Below are 19253 nucleotides of genomic sequence, written 5' to 3'. Positions count from 1 at the left end.
CACTGCTCCGCCCACTCCACCAGCTTCCTCTAGTCCTTCAGTGTCCTCCTGATCCGGCAAAGCAGCTTAAACATGTCTGTAACTCTAAGCACGTGCCTAAATCCTTTTCTGGAGCAGGGTCCTTGTGAGTAGTAAGGATGCTCAGGAGTAGCAACAACCACCTGCGCTTCCTTGGAGGTTGGGGAGGACAGGAGGAAAGAGACAGACTCTAGAGCTCATTGAACAGGGAACTCAGTTGAGTTTTTAATGGACCAAGCAATGGGACTTTCACATTTTCTTCCTGCCCTGCCTAAAACATATTCAGCCTAACTGCCCCTTTCTCAATTTCATATCACTGCTCCTAGCAATGCCCACTTACATCATATAGGATATACTTCTTCCAATTTGTCTCTAATAAGCACCCCAGCATGAACACGGTATTCCAGGTGTCGGTGGCCTAGAGGCATAGAAAGGGGCACTATTATTACTGCCTCTACACATTTGCACTGGCCGTTCTTCTGCTATATCACATTACAAATTCATGTATTTGTATTGCAGTCGTGCCTGTTAACCACCAGAACACGGCCTCATTGTGCTAGGCACTGCACAGGGTTGAGTCCCTGTCCCAAGGAGCTTATCATCTAAGCAGATAAGTCAGCCAAAAGATAAGGTAAAGGGATATACAAGCAGATGGCCTGATCCAAAGTCCACTGCAGTCAAATGGGGCTTTCCAGGCCCAGACTGTGATTGTTTACAAACATATTAGTGCCATGATTATTCTTAGAGGGGGAACATGTGCCTGTTTAATATTAGTGCCACAAATTATTTCTTGCATTACTTGTGTTCCAAGGTTCTCCATCATAAATTCTCTTCCCCAGACTAACATATTAACTTACAAGTTTCTCCACTTTTGTACTGTTCTATTTTTTTCTGTCCAGGTTTCTAATATCTTTAGATCAGATTCTACTGTTTCCTCTAGTGTTTCCAGAAAGTCCCATTTTCATATTACCAACAAATTATATTTACATTTTTACTCCCTTTTCTAGATATTAATGAAGAGGTCAAAGCAGACCTGGCTCAGCACAGATGCCTGTGGGTAAAACATTAGACACTTTTTCCTAATCCAGTACATCTTATTTTGTTTTTAGTCCCTCAGTCAATTCGCAGTAAGGTTGAAATGTTCTACCTATCAACATGGGGCGGCACAATCTTCCAGAAGTCTAGGTTCAGAAGTCTGGGATAGGCTCACACTGGAGGTTTGAAACTCAAGAGTCAGAATCCCGCAAGACATCCAGCGCAGAATATAAGGTAAGTAATTTTCCCTTTTTCCTACTGCTGCATGCCCCACTATGCCAGGTCTTCCACTTGTCAGTCTTCTACACTAAGGACACTCTGGAACAAGGACTGCTTTTATTTTTGTGGACTTTTTAGCGCTCAGCCTAATGTCACTGCTAAACAAATAGTAAAGAAATTGTAACATCAAATGTACCCTCAAGTGCTGTACAAGTAAGAAGGAAGACAGAGGTCCCTGTCCCAAGGAATTACAAATCTAAGTGGATTATGAAATTATGAAAGGAAGATAGACAAAAAAAGCAAGTGATTAATCTGTGAAATTTAACAGACATCTTGTTACTTTTCTTGTCAAGGCTACTCCCAGTTTTCATTTTGGAAAGAATCATCAAAATGTAAACCAACTGCCAACAATGACAGCTTTTTCCTTAAAGTTATCCTGAGTCCTTGACAGCCACTGAGATCCTTCAGCACCCACCAGTATCACTCTCCTAATATTTTGAGTGCCAGTGCTGGAGAATCCACCAGGAGCCAATTTTTAAATCAAGGCTGGTTCTCTAAAAAAAAATCTGTTCCAGTTCAAACAGGAATTATCTGGAGGGAAGTTCTCTGCCCTGCGTTCTACAGGAAGCCTGTAGAATACAGACCTTTCTGGCCTCAGAATACATTTGGGTGAGGAGAGGTTTCCAGCAGAGGCACTAGCTGACATAGTTGGCTCCAGGAGAAGACGACGAAGAGACCTGGCCCCCATTCTTCATCTGAAAAGTTGACCTCTGTGAGCACTTGGTGATTAAAACAGCTATAATGCTGGAGAGACATATGGATCAGGCTGTGGGATGTAATTCCCTTCTGCAGGAATGGGTGTAGCAATATATGGTTTGCAGAGGAATGTGTTTCAGCTCCAGAATGTCAGAGCTTGTTTTGTGGCCTCTGGTTTTGATGATTTAATTTTTCAGACCCTAAAATATTTGAAATTTAATGTAATAATTGGGGGGGAGGAACAGATGTCGCAGGATGCTTATACTTGCAGTTAAAAATCATCTTGACCTTAAGCTTTCACCGAGTGCATATTCTGTATCTGAGCAAAATAAATAGATCACCAGAGACAGCGGTTTTGTTTTCAAAAGGAAAATGGGATCCTGGCTTTAAAGCAAGAATTCCTAGAAGTAAATATGCTGAACGATTTCCCCTTGCAGAAGTCCTGCCACAACAGCGACAATGCTACCAGCAGCTTTTAACTTAAAGTAGGATCCAAAATTGTTGTCATGCAAGTTGCCTGGGAAGGAGGGTTTAGAAAAGAGCTTTCAAATGCAACATTCAAAATCATTATCTTCTGTAGAACTGCAAACAAACCACCCTCCCCCCTACTTTACCCAGAATAGGAGGTGGATTGAAATAGACATTGCAGTCCATTCGCTATTTCTAGCCATTTTTGTGGTCACTTGACCAAACCACTCTCTTTCTATTTGCATCCTAGATTTGGTAGTGTTTTTGAAAACTCTCCCCCAAACTACTAAGCTCAGGAATCTGTTGCTTCAGTGTAAGACTACAGCTCTGCAAAAACTGTCGTAGATAACCACGGGGAGGGAAAAAATACAGCTTCTACTCCCTAGCCTTTATTTGTCTTTCACACATACAAAACTTTAATGTGACCATACAAGAAAAGTTAGACAGTACAGAACATTGACAGAGAGCCTACAGTGGGTAACTTTAAAAACAGATACAGGGATACACTGCCTTCAGCAGGCTAGGTGTGAAGGGAACGTAACTTGCTATCTGTATTCCTTTTATGCTGGTTCAGAAAAAGGGGAATTACAAAGCTCGCTGCTGCAACATCTTAAATAAAAAAGAAAAACCCCAACATCCAGTGTTAAACTATTAGTCTTTGGCTCTTTCTCCCCCCTCACAATGGCCCACACAGAGGCGGTATTACAAAAAAAGATGACTTTCCCCATTCATTTAATATTAAGAAATATTAAATGCTTTTAGCTTCTAAGAGAGATGCATTTTTTTTAAAAATCCCAGAATATTAATACAGAATTCACTAGTGATTTTTTGGGCAACCCATGCTGTCCAACTCATCCTTGATGACTCTGTCCCTATTTTTCTCCCACTCATGCAGAAAACACCTACCTCCAGGCACCACACTGCACCTTTTTGTCTGAGCCCATCACCTTGCAGCCAACACCACTAACCCTCAACCAAGTCGAATGGTCACAGTTAAATGATAGACCCAAGTTATTGGTAATTTGCTTACTTCTCGGGTGAAATACACCTGAGGACTGGCAAATTCCCTATCTTTCTATTGAGTTGTATCATACAAAAGGGAGGCACTGATAAGGAAGGATGGTCTTGTGATGGACCTGCTCCGTCACAAGCTCCCTAAATTTGGGCAAGTCACTTTTTCCCTCTGGGCCTCAGATATCCGTGTGCACAATGGGGATCGCAGTATTTCCCTGCATTGCAGCAGCATTGTGAGGTACTGACTAATAATTGTGAGATGTTCAGGTGACCTAAAATAGGTAAGAACAGAAAGGAGCATGGTGGCTGGGAGTGGAAAGAAGTAATGCCTAGGAAGGGCATAAATTCTTTCCTGTGGAAGGAGGCAGAGTTCACATTGGCAGGGCATATTCATAGGCACTAAACTAGTACGCTCCTTCTCTGTACCTCATCAGAATGAAGGTATTTGTGAAAGATTCAGGGTGAGATTTTCCAAGCTGCCTATGGGATTTGGATGCCCAGTTCCCAGTGACATTAATTGGAAATGAATGTTCAAATCCCTGAGTCCCCTTTGAAAATCTCACTCTAAGGAATCATACACACCTTTCATATGAAATGCTCTGTGCACATTTCTTCCTATAAGTTGGGTTTTGATGCCTTCCCTTATTCACACAAAGAAGTTAAACATCTATAACTACTGCTTTTCTATTAACAGGAGACAAACTTTTCTGGATTCCTGCAGTAACCTATGCAGCCCTAAATGCCATGTAATTCATGAGCCCTCCTTCCCATGTCTAAATCAGAAAATCCTCCTATGAACAAACAAGTCTCCTCCTCCTTATAATAAAACAAAGGTCAAAGGCAGTAGGGAAAGACATTTTATTTCCAAGCTTCTAAAAGATTAATACAAACACTGGAGAATAAACAAAATGAAAAACTATTACAAAAATAAGCAGTGTCTTGTAAAAGTGCTCTGTAAAAAAACAAAGGCACACAACCAACATTATACACAACTCATTAAGCCTCTATGAGTGTATTTCAAGCCTTGATAATTCTGAGTGTGAACTCATTTTGCATTCATGTTTTTCTAGTGTTCTGTGAATATTGTTAATCAGATTTTAAACATGTTAAGAAAATTCCAACAAAGCAGTATCTTGAGAAGCACAAATAAGAAAGACAGTAAACAAGTTGGACATTCTGTAGTGAATGTGTCATAAGAATCAAGTCTGTGCTACATACTGTCAGGCAATTTCTATAAAAGACATCACATACTGATTTAAAGGCAGCTGCAAAGCAGTCTGAGTTAGCTCCCAAGTCTTAAAAATTTAAAAACAAAACAAAAAACCTTTCCATTTGGCAACACTGTCTCTTATTAAAACTGGGTTCTTGTGTATTTTAACATGCACTCAGTGGGTGTCTGTTTAGAAAATGTAAATCCCAAGTGTGGGTGAGAGGAAGAAGCAATTTAAATGTGTAGAAAAATCCTTAATCCAGGCATCACAATTATTAAGAGGGGAAAAAGTTATCTGGTAAAATTAAAATATTTTTTCCTTTCTAAAATGTAAACAACCTCATAATTAAATAGCCTTGCGTAGTAACTATGGAAACAATGTTAACTCAGTTATTAAGAGTGCTTTCTCGTATAAAATACTTTACACATATTAGCAAAAGATCTAGTCAACTACTGATACACCAGAACAGACTGATAAATATCTAGGAGATTGTTTTGGCCACAGGAAAAGTAGGGCACAGAGCTAGTGTTTTCTTGAGAAGGAAAGGCAGCTGTTATTCATTTCATGCTTGAAGAGAACTCTCCACCGACGTTCTCTACAAAAGGAAAAAGAGTTTTATTAAAGGCTGTCTTCACCTTTCTTCTTTAATAAAGTCTTCTCACAAGCTGTAACACAGAAGCCTCTTCACTGTGGGTTAGGTTAAACGTGCCACTGATGGATGCTAACTTCCTGGAATTCTGTAAAATTTGTCCCCACCATTTTATCCTCATAAAGCAGTAGCAAAAGTGCTATGAAATATTGGTCTATTAGCAAAAGAAGAAAAACATAAACCCCAGTACCCGTTTATGGACTTCTGGAATGCTTGCAATAAATCATCTACTGGGCTCTTATTCCTCAAACAGGAGGAAAAATCCTGCATCTTGACAGGCCAATATAACCACATGATACTTTATTTCTTAACTCAGGTGGAGTCAAGTCCTAGAAACACATATACACAACTAGAATGGCAGCTTCATAAAAGGAACAGAATATGGAAGAGTCACTGTCATCCTAAATATCACATTTGCCGAGACACCTACGATTACTGAAAGAAAATATTTTTTCTGTTTGTGCATTTGACAGCATTTTGAACCATCAGTTGCACTTTTCCCCCAGTCAATTTCCCCTTTTTCACCCAGCTCCGCAGAGGTGAAAACAGTGCCTGATCCATAGGGTTAGAGTAGCCAAAGATGGTCAGAGAGGATGCTGACCACACCACTCCCTTGTGTACCACTGGCTATGAAACGGACGTGCCTTAACCACGTCAGCCCGATGAACCATTGGCTGCAGGAGCTTTTACTTTGACACAGCTCCAGAAGAGAAACATTTAAAAAAAATAATAATAGGAAAATGTGATTTTTAAAACCGCAAAATTTGGCAGAGGGACAAAAATACCAATTAAACTGAATCGATGTCAAGTTGACAGCATCCTCTAACAAAGAGCAAGTAAATGGGACTCTCATCGTTCCTCCTGTCGTGGTAATTTACCCACCCTCCCTATCAGGAGTTATTACCTTATTTGTCACTTTTAAAGAATTATGAGAATTGGTTGCTCCTACATTACACATGCTGACTGTGCTAGGTAAGATTTTTAGGCCAGACCTAGGGGCTTGAGCCTGCAAAGAATTACTCACACCCTTGAAGTACCAGGCCTGTCCTTATGACTACGGATGGGAATAAACACATAGGTGAGAATGCCTTGGCAGGACTGAACCCTAATGATTTGTCTACACTCGTTTTTTTCTTAATTTTCCCCACTGTTACTACCAGCAATGCAGGGAGCACTAGTGTAGACAGCGTTCAGGTGGCTGCTGGTGTGTGAACCACATTGTTTAGACTTGCTCAGAGCAGGTCAACGATGACAGTGGTTATCAGTCTACACTAGGCCCTCTGTTGCTGCCGTCTCTCATGGAGCTGTGCCAGTTGTAACAATGGTGGGGAAAAGCCTAGTGTAGACACAGCCTAAGTGAACTGCAATACAACATGCAAGTTGAAGTGTTCTAACAAGCAGAGAGTTATTTAAATCAGTGCAAATGCTGCAGCCTCATTTGTTTCTTTCAAGCTGCCTGCAGCCTCTTTTGGGACTGCGTTAGTTAACAAAGACACTAACCAAGAATGCAGTTCCATTTGATGCATTTCAATCATCAAGAGCTGAAGAGAGTTAACGGGTGTGAAGTAACAGGAAAAATGGTATGTTTGAAATGCATTGTAAGAGACTGCAAATGGCATTGAACATGTTAAATGCTGTGCTTAAGTTAATTAAAAACTGGATGATCTATTACTGGGTCAACAGAATCAACCATGTATGCTTAAGTTTACTGCACAGTCAATCCTTCCTCTAAATTTCCTTCCTTTCCCCAGATAACTGATCTTCTAAAATGGTACCTTAGCATGAATGCAATATCTGCTGGAAGAAAGCACCCCTGGAAATCACTTCTTAGACAATATTCATTCGTAAACCACTGTGAATGTAATGTGAAGGCCATCTGGAGATGCAAGCATAGGGAGATGACTCAACTTTGGGTGAAGGGGAACCGGGTCCCTTACTGGCCATTTTGGGTAGTATGCCGTGCTCCTCTGGAGGGACAGTTTCCTGCTCTCAAGTGGAGGTAGCTGCCTTTTCCCTGGTCACCGCCAATGGAGGAATGGGGATTGAGAGCACGGCTGAATAGAAACAATCTACAGTTACAGCGGGAGAAGATAAAAGTTAACTTGGAAGTGTGCCATCAACGCCTGTTGCCTTTGATCTCTAAACCCTTCCTAGACTCCAAAATGAAGAAGGGTCTTATTTGAAGTGCAGAGTATCAAACTGATTACGCACCCAACATCCTGCTGTTTCTGAAGACTCATTTTAAAAATAGCTACAGACACCGTATCCGCCAACAAGCAAAAAAAGAGAGGAGGGACGTCCGGAGGGAGAAACGTGTTTTAACTCTAGTGCCCAGAGGGACTAGGAATCCATTTGGAGGGCCAGGGTAGAAAAAAAGTAAGCACTTTGCTACAGAAGAGGTATTGTTGGTATGTATGTATGTAAGAGACAAAAAGAAAACCCAATGGAAACTGGTCATTTCTAGGGCTTGGGGTTTACAGCAGATAGCATATATGACTTCTGTCGCTACCCTACCTGACTTCAGAGTAAAGCACAGGATCTAGGCTCCCGGAAAGGATTGCTCCCAGCAGGAACACCTATTAGCAGGGCATCTTTGCAGGCGTTCTGCATACAATACTGCTGAAGTTCTGCAGCTGCCTGAGAGACCTGTACAAAGAAAAAGAAACACTCATATACACAGGGGAAACCAGTTCATTCCCTGGCGTCTAGTAGATGGTTACTAAAAAGAGGAACTATTATCAGAGAGTGGGAAAGCAGCCAAGCTAGCTCCCAAAGCAAAAAGTGTTGATTAAAATAACGCAGATTCAAACACACAAAGCTCTGACAAGACAGAGGTAGCATCAATGAGTATTTTCAATTCTCAGCCTCAGCAGCATGTGGAATGTAGGTGTTGGTGCCACGGAATTCGGTTCCATTGTGCCACAGAGCAATTCAATTTTCTTGTGTAGTTTATTACAAAATAGGTACATAGCCAGGGCCGCCGAGAGCGGTTTCGGGCCCCGTTAAAAAAAAATGTTTTGGGCCCCCCAGCAAGGACGGACCAGATAAACAGGGCCGGGGAAGCTGGGCCCTGGGCCCCCTTCCGGACCACTAGGCCCTGGTAATTTGTACCGGCTTCCCCCCACACCTCGTCAGCCCTGCACATAGCAACGTACGCAGTGCTTCCCACCATGGAAAACATTGTTCTCATCCCAAAGAGCTTACATGCTAAATAAGAGAAGACAAATCAGGTGAGACATAGGATAGCAGCAGGGGCAGAGTGAAGGGCTTAAAATGTGAACCTCCCTTAAAAAATGTAATTTAGGTCAAAATTATCAAGATGGGGTGCCTAAAGTTAATCTAGATCTAGATATAGGCACCTGAAGAGGAGTGGCCTGATAGGTCTGAAGCAAGCTCAGGAGACAGAAGGTATTGAGGAGCCTGAGGCAACCATGCTCCCCAGCCATGCCAGATAGCAGGCTGGTTAGCATATGCAACTTTTGGAGCTGGACAGAGAGAGATCCAGGAATCAGACAGCGAGGATGCAGACAGCAGTGTGGATCCAGGAAACGTTTAAAGATGGGGCGTCTGTCTACCAACATGGTAGGATTTTAGTCAGCCAAAGGGCACTACTGGAGAACACTAACTGGAATCCCCAATCACCAAGTGTGACGTCCTCACCTGAAGCCACACACCAGGCCTTTTTCTCAGCTCAGGGAATATAGCTCTCCCTCCCTGTGCAGCACCCCAGCACTCCCAGAAGAGGGGACTGTAGGGTTTTACTTGCTGGATTGGGACAGTGACCCCAACGTCCCCGTTGCCATGAATGGGCCATCTACAGGGCCATCCTTAGGATTTATGAGGCTCTATTCAGTATTATTAAACTGGTGCACCATGCCCGTCAGCCAGGGCTCGCATGTGTATTTTAGTTAAGGGTGGTCTTTTGAAGGATTTATTTAAAAAACTATATGTCTGAAGATCCAAGCATTTAAGGCTAAAGATGAATTCTCAGACTGTGCATCTAAATATCTATGCAAGGATTTTTAGAGATGTGATTTTATAATCTTCAGCAACACACTAATGAAATATTTTTACAGCAAATTTTATTACAGTAATGCACAACTGTCTTGGTCAGGAAATTCAGAAACTGACAGTAATACCTGGGTGTTGCCAAAAGCCTGTTAAATGGCTTCATTACCACTTGAATGGCTCTAACAGTTTCAGTGTTGAGCTAATAGGTCTGACAAGCTGGAAGGTTTTTCACTTTTAAAGTACTAGATCCCCTCCAGAGGAAGACTCACTAGGCTGCAGCAGCCAGCTGTGGTGGGTGCCTGCAGGAAGGGTCAGAACAGGGATAGGAAGAGGCAGGAGGGTGAACACTCAGACCCACAGGTGCCCCAAATTTTTAGGTGCCCTACACAGCCACCTGTACTGCATATGCCTAAGGACGGCCCTGACCATTAATCCCTAGGGCCTAGTGAGCTTGCTGCCATTCTCTGACTGCCAGATCCAGCAGCATTCCCAAGCACACGGTGTGGCTTCTCTCTGCCCTCTTACTGAGTTCCCTTTTTGGGGTCTGTTCTATTCATTGCCAGCCACCACCCCCTACAATATTAATTTTTCTGAGTATCTCGTCCCACCATGCTGTGTTCAGAGCCTCAGAGATGCTTGAGGCAGCCTCACCCAAGAGGCAATGGTAGAAGGGACTCTGCATCTCAGCAGAAGTAGACTGACTGACTGTGCCATTCTCCCTGACCATGGAGCCTCCCCTTCTGGAATGCCTGAAAGGTTTCTTATTCTTCCTTGGTCCCTTTCTGGGACTGGATTCATCATTTCCGAACCACACCATTCTCTGGACCACAGCACCAATCGCTACTGAGGAGCCTGAAAACTGAACCCTTTCCTGTTGTGTGACCTTGCACCCAAAGAGCTAATTAGTGTATTTGAGTGCCCTATGCCAATACCAAAGTGCAGAAGATAAGGGCAGGGCTACACAATGCTCTGCTATGGAGTAATTAGCAGAGTGTGTCCTCGATATGCCATGTTGTACGGTGCTCAGCACCACTCTGCAGCCCTCTTCTGCCTAGCTTTGCTGACACGGGCAAACTTTGCAGCCAGCCGATGAGCAAGGAGCCATATGTATCCTACTGCTGTTGATAACTATGTCTGAAGGAGGTGCACACCTTGCATGCGGCAGCTGTGCAGTAGCAGTCTATGTGCCACAGGTTAGTACTGTGCAGTAGCAGGGCCATCTGTCATTATTGCTTGTGCGCGCTCCATGCAAGCCAAATGTACGTTTTCCCCCTCACTCCCTAATCTATCATATTTCAGCATATGGCAATAAGTGCGCTCAGCCCAGCAACCCCCCTTTGTGCATGTCCCTGTGTGTAGGTATCACTTTCAGACCAGGCTCCTCCTTTGGGAGAGTCTTGCTCCCTGGACACTCATCTGGAGAGAAGGGCAAAAACCCTACCAGAGCGTGCAACCGTGAGGGTGGATTTCCCTCTGATAATTCATCACATACTCTGAACAGCCAAAAGAGAGCTCTCCTTTCCCCCAACACAGCGTCCACCTCAGCATCTTTTAAAATCCACCTGCATGTCGTTTCAGCATTATATTCTATTCCTTGGTGTTTTCTCTTTTTATGCCTATTTTACTTGTCTGTGATCAATATCTTGCTAAGAGAAATTTTTTTTAATCTGACTTTTTTTTTTTGAAAAGTCCAACAAATAAAACCAGAGAGCCCAATAAACAAACCAAACATCCTTCCAACAAAGAACAAGAGTGGAAATTTCTGCCTGACGGGTGAATGTTATCGAGAGTTGAAAACAGAACATTGGAATGGAAATGATTAGGCACCCTCAACTGTAATAGACAATACTGCACTGCTAAAATACAGAAGAACTGTGCATATTTGTACTATTGACCAGGCTATTTGTTGCAGATTCCCAAATGTAATGAATGAACAAATGAGAAACTATAATATCTGTTACTGAATCAGTCATTTTAACTAATATTGTTTAGTTTTAATTACTGATGAGCCTTCTTGGTTCTATTAGTAAATGTACTGGAGAGAATGATGTGTTGATGTTAAAATACCATCTTACTTTCATCATGTAATTGTACAAGTCAGGGAGTTATGCACTTGCCACTTTCACTGCGAAGCAGATGAGCACAAATTGAGAAACAGCTCAGACTAGATTTTTTTAGTTATAAAATAGCTGCCTAAATGGCCACAGTTTAAAGTACTGGAGCTGTATTCAAATCTGATTTCAAGATAAGCCTGTGTTTTATTGAAGTCGGCAGAGTAAGGCTGTGTGCACACTTGGGGTGATGAGAGAGGAGGAAAATACTGAATGCAAATTAATTTTACTTTCATTGTTTTACAGCCTGAAACAGGGTTGGACTTTGCACATAGCTAGAAAGAGTTCCTTTATCAAAGCAACTATGGAACATGGAATTCTAAAATGATCACCAGCTATAAAACGAGGCTTTCTGTTGGCAGGATTTTATAAAAGAAATAATGATAAAAACAAACATACACACATCTAGGAATTGGCAGGCATCATTACAGCCTCTCTATTCAAGTCTAACTGGAAGTGGGTGAGATCAGCAGATTTGGGGTCTAAAGGTTATCATGTTTGTGGATCAGGAAAAAGAATTAATGAGGTTCTGCTATATTATTCATTATAGCCTTTTTTCCTGGGAAATGCTCTCCTGCCACACTGATGAGTTGGATTGGCAGGCACGCCACATGCTGCATCCAAGGCTCAGAACCTGTCCCCAAAAGTACATCATTCAGTCACTCTCTCCCAGTCCTTTATCAAAATACTTCAGACTGAAGACAAGTAACCCCCCCCCCGTGCCCCATGGAGATAAACACAGGTTAGTCGGCAGGGACTGCTTAAGCATCTCTCCTCCCCACAGCCTTCTCCATGTTTGCTCTTCCCACCAGCCTGGGGCTGGGCCAAGTCCTTGCCTACTTCTGTCCTACGGAGCTAGCTCAGGAAGGGGCAGCTCATGGTATTTAACACCAAACCCTACAGAACAACAGAAAATAAGCCAATGTTAAAAAACGCAATCAACTAATGGCCTTTTCCCCTTGCAAACCACCACAGACCTGGGGGGCTACTCAGCCATTGGTTTGATGAGACTTCCATGCCAGCTGTTTGCTACATTCTACTCCTAACATAAACAGAAGCCACCACAGCTGAAGGTAGTTCCCTGGATGCCAGATCAGCAGACCCCTACCCGGGTACCAAGTTGTGCCCAGAACCACCAGCCCCCGCCCCGACAGCCTTGTTGAACCTACAATCAGGGGTGGCTCCAGGCACCAGCACGCCAAGCGCGTGCCTGGGGCAACAAGCCACGGGGGGCGCTCTGCTGGTCGCCGCAAGGGCGGCAGGCAGATTGCCTTCCGCGGCATGCCTGTGGAGGATCCGCTGGTCCCGCGGCTTCGGCAGACCTCCCACAGGCGTGCCGCCAAATCCGCGGGACCGGGGACCTCCCGCAGGCAAGCCGCCGAAGGCAGCCTGCCTGCCGTGCGTGGGGCGGCAAAATACCTAGAGCCGCTCCTGCCTACAATCGCTGTAAGAAGACACTTTTTTGACCCAGCCAGGTAACGAAAGCCTGGTCACAGAACTCCAGCCCTGTCCCAACCTACTGATCCTTGCAGCGCAGCCAGGCTGGGGAGCACTGATCTCCCCATGCCCAGGTCAGCTGAAGAGAGCAGCTGCTCAGTTTGTGCTGCCCAACGCAGACAAGCCAGTTACAGAACAGGACAGAACTGAACCATCGGCCTAGACCAAACAGCATCCCTGGGTTCCAAACCCTCACAGCTGCTTCCATCAGTGGCTCCCCCCCCCCCCCCATCTCTGCAGATTTAGTAGTCAAAGCCCTTTCCGCTCCTCTGGGTGCATGGGCCTCTGCATGCATGGGCCGCTGCTGTGGGAGCTTGGCACAGGGTGACCAGGTAGCAAGTGTGAAAAATCGGGACACTTTTTTCTGGGGGGAGGGAGGGTACAGTTTCTTAGGTAAGATAAAGCCCCTAAGGTGGGGACAGCCGGTCACCCTAGACTGGGTGGTCGGAGCTAGTAGTGGTGGCTGGACCCCCAGCCAAGTGCCTTTACCCTCGCGCTCCCCCGACCACAGCCACACTGCTCGCCCACTTTTCTTGCCACTGGCCTCCGACTTCGCAGCGGGCCACCAGACCCCAGCCCAGCCCAGCCCAGCCGTCCCCTCCCCGCCCCTTTGCGGACCAGCAGCGCCCTGCCCGGGGCTCTCACCTTGATCCTCTCCACCCCCGCCTCCAGCTTGAGCTGCTCCACCAGCCGCTGCATGCTGCTCAGGCTGGCGTTGGAAGACATGCTGGCGGCGAGCTCGGCAGCCCCGAGAGACGCGGGGCAGCAGGAACTGAGCTCAGAGGGGGAGGAGGCGGCCCCGCCACGGGCTCGCGAGGAGCAGGCGCTGCCCAGAGCACCATCTAGAGGCCACCGAGCCCGCCGCGACGTGGCGGAGGGCCCGATCCGGCGGAGCCACGCGTGCCCCTGCTCATGCGTGGCAACCCGCGGCGCCTTGCTACGCCTGGCCCCGGGGCGTCAGCGCTCGCCCTGCAGTTCGGATTGTAACTACCCCGGAAGGTTTTGTGGGCGTGCAACGTTATCAACCTGCGGGGCCCTTGCGAGGGTCGGCAGCCGGGTCGCGAAGTTATTACACGGATTAATATTGCATTGCTTGGGCAGCCCGCTTTCTGTACTGCCGCCTGTCTGCCAAAGGTCCGGACTCCTGCTCATAGTTAAATGCTGGCTGCTCTTGAGGGAGGAAAACAAAAGGCCTCCTTAATTAACCAATGCCCAGAAAATGGGAGGCTCCTCTTTGTTCTAGCTGCCTGCAAACGCAGGACAGCGGCCCTGCCTTAAATGGGTTTATCGGAAGAACAATGTAGCAGTGGCTTGTTAGAAGTGTTGTAGGATTCCTTGTGCATTCACGTGCCGTGGTTGCACTGGGATGTTTTCATTAATATGAGTGTAAAAACATTCTCCTTATTTGCTATGAACCAATAGTGTTCATGGAACTGTTTGAAATAAAATCAGGAAAACAGGGTCCCTGGCCTGAAGATCTTACAGCTGCAATCCTTAGGCCTGTAAAGGGATCCAGCCATACACGTGAATAGTTGCCATTGATTGAAAGCCGGTTAAATAGGAGTCTTGGAGTTAGCTTCAGGGTTTTGGATTAGACTTTTTTTTTGACTGTGTATAACTAACCTCACAGAGGTTTGCTCACATGGATCTTTTCAGGATCTGGGCTTAAGTACATTTGGTGTAGAACAGTTGTACTGCAACCTCTAGAATTAGCTAAATTCTCCAGACAACAGATAAACAAAAATATAAATATTGGCCCTACTCAGTGACCAAACCTGCAAAGTCTTTAGATTAATAAACATAAAAAAAAAACCTAGCCACACAGTAGTTACAAATTGTCACCTACATCTAGAACTTATAGACCATAGACTTTTAAGGTCAGAAGGGACCATTATGATCATCTAGTCTGACCTGCATAATGCAGGCCACAGAATCTCACCCACCCACTTCTATAACAAACCTCTAACCTATGTCTGAGTTATTGAAGTCCTCAAATTGTGGTTTGAAGACCTCAAGCTGCAGAGAATCCTCCAGCAAGTGACCCATGCCCCATGCTGCAGAGGAAGGCGAAAAACCTCCAGAGCCTCTGCCAATCTGCCCGAGGAAAATCCCTTCCCGACCTCAAATATGGCAATAAGTTAAACCCTGAGCATGTGGGCAAGACTCACCAGCCAGCACCCAGGAAAGAATTCTCTGTAGTAACTCAGATCCCACCCCATCCAGCATCCCTTCTTGCAGGTACTAGTGCTCAAAAGTTACAAACTATCCCAATATATGAAGAAAAATCAAACCACGGAAAGGCATCCAATTCTGCACTACTACCCATTTTTAGGCCTGGATCTACATGCATAGACACTGGTGTCTGTACAGAACCCCATTGAAGTCAAGTGAAAGGGTTTGTCTACACTAATCCAAATGCAGGATCAGAGACTTAGGGCTGGTCTACACTAGAAAGTGAGGCCAGTTTAACTACATTGCTCCGCACAGAGAAATGTCACGCCCTGTATAATGCCTTAAGTCAAACTAAACTCTGATGCAATAGAGACACCACTAGGGCAATAGAAGAATTCTTCCATCAAAGGAAGTACCACCTCTCACAGAGGTGGATTTACCATAGTGACAGAAGAAACCCTTCTGTTGCTGTGATGAGTGTCTACACTACAGCGGCACAGCTGCAGGTGTGCTGCTGTAGTGTTTCTAGTATAGTGCTAGCCTAAAGCCTGGACTACAATACACCGTTTTGTTGGCAAAAAAGGCAACTTTTGCTGACAAAACAGTGCCGACAAAATAAAACCTCCTTGACAGTAGGCATAGAGCTTTTTGCAGCAAAGTTAAAGCGACAGTGTCAGTGTAGACGCTGCCATTTCGCTATGTTGCCATAACTGGCCTTCCCTAGTATCCCACAATGTCCACCGTGACTGCTCTGCTCACTGCTTTGAACTTGACTGCACTGCATACAGCTATGCAAGCATGCGCCCCTCCCCTTTCAAAGCTCCAGGAAATTCTGACAGCTGAGTATGTGGTCGCAAAACAGCAAATCATTAACTTGAAATCCTGCTCCCCCTGGGTAATAGGAGCGGCAGGCAGGCAGGCTGCTGCTGATGGGGTGGAAGGACTGCTGTTCTGTGGAGAGCCAGGGAGGGAGGCGATGGCTAATGGAGGGGGTGTTCCCCTGCCTCAGAACTGGTTGCTTCTGGCCTCTGTCTGAACTTAAAGAGACAGCATGCTGCCGACACACTCACTCTTCCCCAACACACACACTGTCTCACATACACACTCCCCCAACACAAACTAGTCTTTGTCTCACCCTCCGACACACACATACACACTCCCTGTCACACACACTCACCCCCAACCCTTTAGGTGAAAAGCAGCTGGCAATCTAGTAGGATGCCCATGGAAGATGGGATTGAGAAACCTGCATCACGTGATGCTGTATCTGCCCCATGAGGCATTGCAAACCCTTCCCAAAGCACCCTGCGGCCAGTTGCACAGTGGGATAGCTACCCATAGTGCACTGCTCTTGGTGTTGATGCAAGAGCTGCTAGTGTTGGATGTGCTCTGCTGACACGAGCGTAGTGTGGACAGGCAACAGCAGTTTAAATAAAGTGATTTAATTAAAGTGACACAACTTTTGTCAACAAAACTCTGTAGTGTAGACCTAGCCTAAGGTTGTCTGCTCTTTAAGCCAATGACTGTTTTCGTCTGCATTTGGAAAGCACCTTGCACAATAACCATCTTGCTAACTCTTAGGCTATGTCTACACTACCCCCCGGATCGACACTCCAGGGATCAATGCACCAGGGTTGATTTAGTGGGTCTAGTGAAGACCCGCCAAATTGACCACAGATCACTCTCCAGTCACCCCAATTCTCTACCCCGAATGAGAAGAGTACAGTAACTCCTCACTTAAAGTCGTCCCAGTTAATGTTTCATTGTTACGTTGCTGATCAATTAGGGAACATGCTAGTTTCAAGTTGTGCAATGCTCCTTTCTAACATCATTTGGCAGCCGCCTGCTTTGTGTACTGCTTGCAGGAAGAGCAGCCCCTTGCACCTAGCTGGTGGGGGAACCAGGGTGGACCAGCAGCCCCCCTATCAGCTCCCCACTCCCCTAAGTTCCCTGTTCAGCAGCCGCCCAGCAGGCTATCAATTGCAGCTGTCCCTCCCCTCACTGCCACGTGCTACTCCTCTGCCTTGGAGCTGTTCCCCAAGACTCCTGCTTGCTGTGCGGTGGGTGGGGAGGGAACAAAGAGTGGGGCTAATGTCAGGGTGTCCCCCTGCTCCTGCACCCCACTTACCCCATCTTCCGTAGAGCAGGGGGGACACACCAGGGCTCAGGACGGAGGGAGCTTGCAGCAGCTGTGGGTCTCAGCAAGCTGATCTAATTAACAAGGCAGTGTACTTAAAGGGGAAATGTGCATATCTCCCTCCATTCCTGCTGCCTTGCAGAGTGAGAGAGTTAACCTTTGAGGGCTCAGCCAATTGCTAGTTCATCATTTAGCAGTAAGGGAAATATCCCACCCTCTGACTCCTCCACCTCAACCAAGCTTCACAATCATCATCACTGTGTACCAGTATTAAAGTGTTTCTTTAGAACTTATACTGTGTGTATGTATACATATATAATATAGTCTTTTGTCTGGTGAAAAAAAATTCCCTGGAACCTAACCCCCTCATTTACATTAATTCTCATGGGGAAATTGGATTTGCTTAACATGGTTTTGCTTAAAGTCACATTTTTCAGGAATATAACTATAACGTTAAGTGAGGAGTTACTGTAAGGTAAGTCAAGGGGAGAATATCTCCCGTCAACCCAGCGTAGTGTGGACTCTGCAGTAAGTCGACCTAAGCTACATTGACTCCAGCTACATGAATAACATAGCTGGAGTTGCGTAGCTTAGGTCAATTTACCATGGAAGTGTAGACATAGTCTTAGGGCTCACCTTCACTGCAGTGTTAGCTGGAGGTATAACTTGAGTGTGGTCCTTACCCTGACTCCTGTCCACACACAAAAGTATCTAGCTTAAGTCAGTGCTTTAAACTCCAGCTAGCAGGCCCATCAGGGGTGTGGGTGGAAGCTTGAGTGCCACTGATAGTCGAGCTAATAATGAAGTAGAAATGCAGCCACTTGGTGCTGCTGATCAGCTCACTCTGTGTAACTTGAGTGTAATTTTGCAGTGTGGCTGTTCTGACTCAAGCTAACTCTGCAGGGCAGATATATCCAGGATGATAGAACCGTTCACCAGCGAAATACCACGTACTAGAAATAATTGAGGTGTGGTGGATGCATTTGGATTTGGGCATAGCTTCTGAAGCTGCTTGTGTACATTTTTCCTATGCCGACGCCTGTGAAGGGGTGTTCCATTTGTCAGAGATTTACTTTCCTTTTACTAGAGAACAGCTGTAAGACACCGTCACTTTAATAAAATTGCCCAGGAGGGTAAACACTCCTGTTTCCTTTATTAAGTACCTAATGTCTGTTATATATATCCAATATAAGGGTCTTAAGAAGTATCTGTTCTGCTAAAAACATTCTTTTCAGGCAACCATGCTGAAAGGGCTCCTATGCTGTAATAAAAATATATGACTGTACAGAACTAGAGCATTGTGGGGAGCTGTCCCCTATTTCCCAAAAAATTCTCTTCGGCATGGGACTGCCCATAAATTACATGACAAAGAATCCTGTGGCACCTTGTAGACTAACAGACATATTGGAGCATGAGCTTTTGTGGGTGAATACCCACTTCATCAGATGCTGGGTGGGTCCTTAATTTTGTGTGGTTTCTTTCAGTGTTATGAAGTGTTACAAGGGGTGGCCCGCAGGATCTTGCAAACCACCAAAAAATGTGTTGCCTCCTTTTGTGGACAGACCCTTCAGATCCTGGAATGGAACCAGGCTTCCTAGTTCCCAGTGGGGTGGAGGAAGAATTTTGCCCACTTGGGCACCTGGCAGAGTTAAGGCGTCAGACGGGAGGCCGGCGTGTATCTACATAGGTAAGCCACGTTGTGATTCCCCTGGCTCCACCCCCTCGCTTGGTCCTGTTGCAGCGCTCGCTCCTGGCCCCACCTCCCTCTGATAGCCCCGCCTACAACCCTCCCTCTGCTGCGCCCTACCGCAGGACCCGGCAGACTTATGGCCCCGCCCCTTTCATCAAACCACGCCCCTTTACTGGCTCCTCTCCTCTGGCCCCGCCCCCGCCCTAGCTCCTCCCGCCCGCAGCTCCGCCTCATGGCCACGTTCGTTGGCTTGGCCCCACCCAGC

General features: G+C 45.7%; 2 protein-coding genes across 4 annotated transcripts in view; one reads left to right on the top strand and one right to left on the bottom strand.

Moving 5' to 3' along the window:
* Window positions 1-11781, top strand: part of SHOC1 (shortage in chiasmata 1) — a 134010-nt gene extending 122229 nt beyond the window's left edge. Inside the window, exons 35-36 of one of the 3 annotated variants that reach the window (XR_005600089.1) lie at window positions 1128-1287; window positions 11739-11781. Coding sequence is in view for 1 of the 3 variants with exons in the window: in XM_039543179.1 (XP_039399113.1) it covers window positions 1128-1222 (95 nt within the window). In the remaining 2 variants the exon portion in view is untranslated. Of the gene's footprint in view, window positions 1-1127; window positions 1490-7121; window positions 8031-11738 lie in introns of those variants that run through there. The other 2 variants (XR_005600088.1, XM_039543179.1) reach the window with 2 other exon arrangements.
* On the bottom strand, window positions 4350-14167 carry GNG10 (G protein subunit gamma 10). Its single transcript, XM_039543186.1, has 3 exons — window positions 13635-14167; window positions 7885-8016; window positions 4350-5316 (listed from the first exon to the last, which is right to left on the bottom strand). Exons 1-2 carry the CDS (start codon window positions 13713-13715, stop codon window positions 7891-7893), a joined length of 207 nt encoding a protein of 68 aa, XP_039399120.1. The 5' UTR covers window positions 13716-14167; the 3' UTR covers window positions 4350-5316; window positions 7885-7890.
* Window positions 14168-19253: the final 5086 nt, after the last annotated feature.

This window comes from Mauremys reevesii, linkage group 6, assembly GCF_016161935.1.
Source record: "Mauremys reevesii isolate NIE-2019 linkage group 6, ASM1616193v1, whole genome shotgun sequence".
Lineage (NCBI taxonomy): Eukaryota > Metazoa > Chordata > Testudines > Geoemydidae > Mauremys > Mauremys reevesii.
The sequence above is the reverse complement of the archived record's forward strand: the minus strand, read 5'-3'. Positions and strand labels throughout refer to the sequence as shown.

Bases quoted from the DNA above. Each gene is read 5' to 3' on its own strand.
- GNG10 (XM_039543186.1), bottom strand. From the start codon at position 13,715: ATGTCTTCCAACGCCAGCCTGAGCAGCATGCAGCGGCTGGTGGAGCAG. The intron at 8,017-13,634 runs GTGAGAGCCCCG...TTCTTTGTACAG, and splicing joins CGGGGGTGGAGAGGATCAAG to GTCTCTCAGGCAGCTGCAGA.